At 44.1% G+C, this 6,903-nt stretch overlaps 1 protein-coding gene across 3 annotated transcripts in view; it reads left to right on the top strand.

Moving 5' to 3' along the window:
* Window positions 1–1,335: 1,335 nt before the first annotated feature.
* The window catches only part of LOC105909272 (protein zer-1 homolog), a 14,326-nt gene continuing 8,758 nt past the window's right edge, over window positions 1,336–6,903 (top strand). Inside the window, exons 1-8 of one of the 3 annotated variants that reach the window (XM_031578265.2) lie at window positions 1,336–1,439; window positions 2,532–2,861; window positions 3,046–3,196; window positions 4,453–4,677; window positions 4,944–5,173; window positions 5,526–5,699; window positions 5,986–6,100; window positions 6,397–6,543. In XM_031578265.2, coding sequence (XP_031434125.1) covers window positions 2,695–2,861; window positions 3,046–3,196; window positions 4,453–4,677; window positions 4,944–5,173; window positions 5,526–5,699; window positions 5,986–6,100; window positions 6,397–6,543 — 1,209 coding nt within the window. In that variant the 5' untranslated portion in view covers window positions 1,336–1,439; window positions 2,532–2,694. Of the gene's footprint in view, window positions 1,855–2,531; window positions 2,862–3,045; window positions 3,197–4,452; window positions 4,678–4,943; window positions 5,174–5,525; window positions 5,700–5,985; window positions 6,101–6,396; window positions 6,544–6,903 lie in introns of all 3 variants that reach the window. The other 2 variants (XM_031578267.2, XM_031578266.2) reach the window with 2 other exon arrangements.

Raw genomic sequence — 6,903 nt, 5'->3', positions numbered from 1 at the left:
ATTTTGTAGTTTCTGTCCATCCACTTGGCTTTGTGTCTTAGCTATCTAAAAACTGTAATAGATGGTGACAGAATGCAAGTGAGAAACAAGGGAGTGTTTTTCTTTTGGGGAGTTGAAATCAGAGATAGGATATAGCTGAGGGATTGTTTAAAAAAAGAGGACATACTCTATGGGTTGTATCTCTCTGGTTGCGCAGTGTGCTAAGGTTTAGCTTAAATATTATCAGATATCTTATTTAATTCCCTCACTTGTACTTATGTGATCATGTTTTTTTACCCATATAGCCATGTACATTTTCAGCTGTTGTAACTTTTCAGTCACACAATCTCTGAGCAGTTGATCAACAGAAAGCACCTGTGCTGAAAAGGCTGTGTACTGATACACTGTAATGAGATTAATTCATTCAAAATATCAAGATATACTTAACGGGACATACAGTGACTTGCAAGAGTATTCAACCCTCCTGAAAGTCATTCCCATTTTCATAATGTCACAGCACATATTTTCTCAATCAATATTTCTATCGCGAACATTTGTGCTCTAGCATGTTTCCAAAGTCAAAAAAAGTGATTTGTATGTTAACAATAAAAATAAATGTATTAAAAACTGAAATATACTACTTGCATAAGTACTCGCACCCCTGATGTTTTGAGTTCCAGATTAAGGCGAATGACAAATTGTTTACAAATAATACTGATGACACTGAGGTGCCACTTATCTAACTGATCCTAATTAGGTACTATGAGTGGTTAAAGTAGAGATCTCCTTCTGGATATAAAAGTAATGCTGTCTGGCGGTCATTGGCCAGGTTATGAAATAACAGAGGAAATGAATATTGAAGACACAAGGTGATTCAGATGCGTAAGTGAGGAAAAGACTCACTAAAGAAATGTGCACAACTGATACTGCCTAACTTCAAAAGACTTCTGTCATTGCAGTCAAAGGGTTCTCTACCAAGTTTTGCTGTATAGGGGTTGAGTACGTATGCAAGCAGAATATTTTTGTTAGTTTTTGATTCAATTAATTCCATTCAGTAGACAAATAACCTATGTAGCCTTTACAAAAATATACTACAGCATATGTGTCCTCTTCATTGCTTCATGGGTTTATACTTAACCTGTGCCATTCCACTTGTTTTAAGTGGACTGCTAAAATGAGCATAAACGAGTAAAATAATGTTTGAATGATGAATTCATTTGAACAATGACTACTGCCCTACTGACCAATGACATGCTACTCACTGATTTTAGACACATTACTCATCCACCAACTCCTCCCCTGAAGGAGGAAGCAATTATGTGATGTACAGGTGAACCGGAAGTCGAGGCTGTTTTGTTGACATCAGGGGCGAAACCAAAAATAATAAAGAGATCATTAAGTGTCAACATATTTAAATGTAATTCTATGGTCTTACAGTGTCGGCAGTGGTCAATATTAAGGTACGGAAAGGTATGGTAACTGTTTGCATGATCGGTGCTGTCAAATATCAGTGCTATCCCGATAGTTCTTCTGAGATTATTACACACTAGGAGGCTAGCTATTTAGGTATCTAGCATGCTAATCGTAGCCCAAGCTAACCAATTGAGAATCGAGAAGCAGCTCTCGCGAACTGTATGGCTAACTGGGAAGCTAAGTATATGCCGTTAATATGAACCGGGTTCAGAGTATGTGAGGAGGTTGGCATGAGTGATTCTCTCCCTTCTGCAGTTTATATAGCTTGACACAGTTAGTGTGTTTGCTTTGTTGCCATATTGTTAACGAATATTTCTTAGCAGCAAAGAATCTTAGTTGACAGTTTATCTAATTCTGACCAGCTAACAAGCTAGCGATAGCTAGCCTGCTATTATTGCTTTGGTAAGGCTCAACTGCGTAACATTTTGTCATCTTTTCTTTCCATCACTGTTACATCTATTTTACCTTATGTAGAAAAACAATGTGTTTGCCTGCAATTACCTATATGTTCTGAGATTTTGTAGTTTAGAGTCTGTGAATAGTATTTCACAGCGACATAATTTCGTTTTCTCTTACTTACACAGCTAGGGCTAGCTAAAGCTTCAAGTTAACATTACGACAAACAGTTTGTAATTGTGTAATAACGACCTAAAGACTTTGCCAATAGTGCATCCAGAGGTCCTCGCCATAATAGCCATAATCATGCGAGTGTATAAGTTGTTAAGAGGCATAATTGCTCATTTAGTTTAAGATCGGCAGACACTGACATAGAAAACCTATTGTCGACAGTATTTTAGTTATTAGTTGGTTTCGAGAATTTAATAACTTTACGTCAAAATAATTTATTTACACCACTTCACCAATTGGGCTACAGGGCTATTGTTTTTAGTGAGATATTCGTTATGTTGGAAACTGTATTATTATTATTATTGTAATAAACTGGTTTAGTTGAACTTCAAAATCTTTAGGTCTTTATAATGGCTCATTATTTACAGCATCACATCATGACAGCTTTTGGGGGAAAAATGACTTTTTTTGTTCAACCTAATTCATTTGAGTTGTTTTACTTTATTCTGTAGGTCTCTTTGGATTGATAGACTCTGACTGGCAGTTTTTTTGGCAGTATCCAGTAGTGTCTCCGATCTATCCTGATCCTCTCTCAATGACTACTGCCTGAGGACACCCCAGAAGTCCCCCTGTCTCGTCCAGGTTCCAGACCAGAGAGAAAGCAGGGAAGCGGCCATGGCGGCCAAAGCGGGGGACAACCCGGACAGCCTGATGGCTCTGTGCACAGCCTACTGTTTGCGCAACCTGAGGCGGACGATGTGCTACCTGGGGGACAGGAGCAAGCTCACCCTGCGCCCAGATGTCTTTCTTCCCAGTGAAATCTGTGACAAGCTGGTTAACGCGTAGGTTCAAGGCTCACTGGCTGGAAATAGTGGGTGTAGGCGGTTGGCTGGAGGGTTTTGTTTTTGTAAAAACAAAAACATAATGTGCACTTCAAAAATAAGTATCTGATTTGTGTTCCCCTCCACATTTTATGCCATTATACCTTTCTGTTAATACCTGTGTATTTTGTACCCTCTGGTCTAGGTATGTAGAGCTGGTCCACACAGACAGCAACTTTGAGCCGCAGGACGGCTTCTTCCAGCTCTTTTCAGATCCGCGCAGCACCCGGCTGACCCGAGTGCAGCTGAGGGAGGACCTGGTGCGAGACAAGGACCTGGAGGCCATTGGGAAACAGGTAGAGTGGACAGATGGGGGGGGTCTGAAACTGGACATCTGTCAAAGGTAGCGGACAAACAGATGGAATAGCAGGCCAGCAGGAGACCTGAGTGTGGCCCTGCAGTGCCTGAGGGCACGGGGTGTCTGCTTCTCATGGAGTGGTCCAGAGCTCATCAGCTTTATAACCATAATATCTGTTTGTCTAAATTCTTTTGTTAAACATATGGATTGATGTGAAAGATATCTGTACCCTTACTGTCTGAGTGTATGTGTAGTTGTAACTTATTGACAGGCAGTGGGAGTTATTCCTGTCCACCATCAAGGAGTCGAATTGCCCATATTTTCTATCTGCCGTATTTAATAATTAATAGCATCTCGACAGGTGTCTGCATACACTTACTTATGCACATTTGGACCTTTCCTCAATTTAACTAATTAACGCCTTTTACACTAAAACACTCATTTACAGAAACAACCACCTTTCACATAGGGCTCAGATTCATATTGTCAGGCACATGCATGTTAAGTCGCGCGGCTCTGAAATGTCAATTGGCCCCTTTAAGTGGCATGGCTGGTTCATTAGGCCGGTGCTTGAGTGAGGATGTGTTGGATGATCTGTCCCCGGTCCTTGGGGGGGGGGGGGGGGGAGGGGAAAGGGGGGGGGTAAAAGTCGGCATCTTAACATTCCTTATTCACTGACAGGGAGTGGACTCTGACCCCTAATAAAGCCCTGATACGACCTGCAACTGTTATGTAATGATTAAAACATCTTAAGAATGAAGAGCTGCCACATTAGATCAGGTGGTTTCTATGTGAAGTCACAAAGGCAAGTCAGAAAACACCCCAAACGAAGTATTTTGTGAATATCTTAATGTAGAGGTTGTCTTATTGTTAACTGTGGAGAAAACAATTGGGGGTTTTTCTGTATCATCAATCACAGAAAATGATTGACAGATATATGTAAAATGTGTATACATCCTTGTAAGTCGCTTTGGATAAAAGCGTCTGCTAAATGACTAAATGTAAATGTAAATATATCCATGTTCTCTAGTTCTCTACAGTTTCATTGGCTGTTTGGCCAGTGCTTTTCCCAGAAAGCATTAGTTTACACAGGGCAGCTGTCTGCATAAGTAGGTTATGCACCATATCAGCACTTGTACTCCGTGGGAATGGTGCCTGTGACTTTGGCATTGTTTGGCACCATGTTGCCCCACGCCCCCTCAGTGGGGCATCAGGAGTTTCCCCTCTGGCTGACACGTTTCTCCACATTGGCAGGACCTCATCGAGCTGCACCTGACCTACTGCAACAGCCTGTCGGCGCGCAGCCTGCGGGCACTAACCAGCTTCCGGCAAACCCTGGTGTCCCTCAGCCTCTTCGGCTGCACTAACATCTTCTACAGGAAGGGCGGCGCTCCGCTCGCCTGCGCAGAGGAAGATGACGAGGACGAAGAGGACGACAGGCCAGCCAGGTTCGCGTTGGACAACAATTTCAGCTTTCAGGTAAGGGATGGTTTGCAAGGTATAACATGAAGAGTGGGTTTTTTTTTAATGCTTGGTGACTTTTTAATGTAGTGATATGGTAAAGTCCTGTTTAGCTCAATAGAGACTAAATCACCACTATTATGTTCGAAATCATTATGCTTTTTGGAGCTATGTCTGTAACCTAAAAACGTAGAAAAAAACTAGGAGATTACCCGGGAGCTTTCTGCCCTTAAACACATGAGAAATTGTCCCATCATTGTTACATAACCTAATCCTCCCCATAGGGCTTCAACCGGCTGCGGCTGCTGAACCTGGGAGGGCTGCCAGAGGAGGTGGACGCGGAGGCCCTGCTCAAGCCCCTGCCCTCCCTCACCTCCCTGGACCTGTCCAGCATGCACCTCCCCCGCGCCGCCTTCCTGGCACAGTGGAAGGATCGGCTGGCCTCGTTGGTGCTGTACAACGTGGACCTCTCGGACGAGCTCATCAGCACGGTGGTACAGATGAGCCAGCTACGGTGAGCTGCCTGCCTGCCTGCCTGCCTGCCTGCCTGCCTGCCTGCCTCTGGTCTGTTGCCATAGTCGTGTGGTTGTGTCCTTTCTGAATAAACAGCCGTTTTGTTGATATCATGATATGGCAGACCATTTGATATCATTGGCTGGAGTGAAATTTACTACCAAATGAAATCTTTTGTTACTCTGCTGTCACTGTTACTGTTCTGCTGCTGCAGAAACATCAAACGTGATTTGGAAAAAACGATGTAATGTACAGTAAACAGCTTAACAGATGTACTACAAACAGGAGATGAATTAATGGGCAGGAAATTCATGTGTAAAAAAAACAAAAAAAAAACACATGTGTTCCAACAGGCATCTGGACATATCTCGTGAAAACCAGCGCTCTTCCAAGTTCAAGATGACCAGGAAGATCCTGACCACTGTAGTGCAGAGCCTGGGCAACCTGGTGTCTCTGGACATCTCAGGCCATATCATGCTTGACAACTGCACAGTCCCACACTTCGAGGAGGCCATGGGGCCACCCAGGTCAGACGCTTCACCTGTCTATCTACGGCCCTTTCACATGTGACATTTACCTGCTTTTCATACCGGGACCAGACATGCCTCTCTCTCTCATACCTCTTCCATTTAAACCACCTGTATTTTTAAAAGTTGCAATATAAAAGTTGTTATATAAAAGTTGTAAGTGAATTGTGTACAACTACAACGCTAGTGTGTACAACAGTAAGCTTTGGTAATTTAGTTAGGGAGTGTATTCACGTGTCGTGATATAACTGAACTAACACGCTGCATGTTTTTGTGATTGTCCCAGCATTGAACCCAGCAAGAGCAGCATCATCCCTTTCCAGGAGCTGAAGAGGCCTCTGCAGTTTCTGGGGCTGTACAACACCACCCTCTGCAACGTCATGCACATCCCAGCATACAAGGTGAACTAGCGTCCATTGGCTGGACACAGCAGGCCTTTTTGGAAAGCACTGTATATCTCCCCACTGAAAAATACAAAAGAACATTTCTGAAACCTGTAAAACTAAGCGTATTTAAGAACTTTGAAAAGCGCTATATAAATGTGATGTATTATTACTATTATTATTATTTTTAAAACCAAATAGCATATTTGAATGATGTCTGTATCTGATGCGTAATGGCGCGGCTCTCTGAGCTCATGTCTTGTTAAATAAGGGTGGGGTGAGCTAAATACCTCTCTACCGCCTTCCTGTGTCAGGTGACCGGCTCCAAAAATGAGGACCAGGTTCTGAATGCCATTGAGGCCTACACTGAGCACCGGCCTGAGCTGGCCCACCGGGCCATCAACCAGCTGTTTGACATCGCCAGGATACAGCACTGCAGCCAGCTGCTGCGAGCCCTGCAGGTCAGACCACACTCCCACGCAGAACACACTCCCACGCGGAACACACTCCCACGCGGAACACACTCCCACGCAGAACACACTCCCACGCAGAGCACACTCCCACGCAGAGCACACTCCCACGCAGAGCACACTCCCACGCAGAACACACTCCCACGCAGAACACACTCCCACGCAGAACACACTCCCACGCAGAACACACTCCCACGCAGAGCACACTCCCACGCAGAACACACTCCCACGCAGAACACACTCCCACGCAGAACACACTCCCACGCAGAACACACTCCCACGCAGAACACACTCCCACGCAGAACCGCCAGCTAAACCCAGCAGTCAGAACACACTCCCACGCAGAGCACA

The sequence above is a fragment of the Clupea harengus genome, chromosome 12 (genome assembly GCF_900700415.2).
Source record: "Clupea harengus chromosome 12, Ch_v2.0.2, whole genome shotgun sequence".
NCBI lineage: Eukaryota > Metazoa > Chordata > Actinopteri > Clupeiformes > Clupeidae > Clupea > Clupea harengus.
Note: the sequence above shows the minus strand (reverse complement) of the source record. Positions and strands in the feature narration are given on the sequence as shown.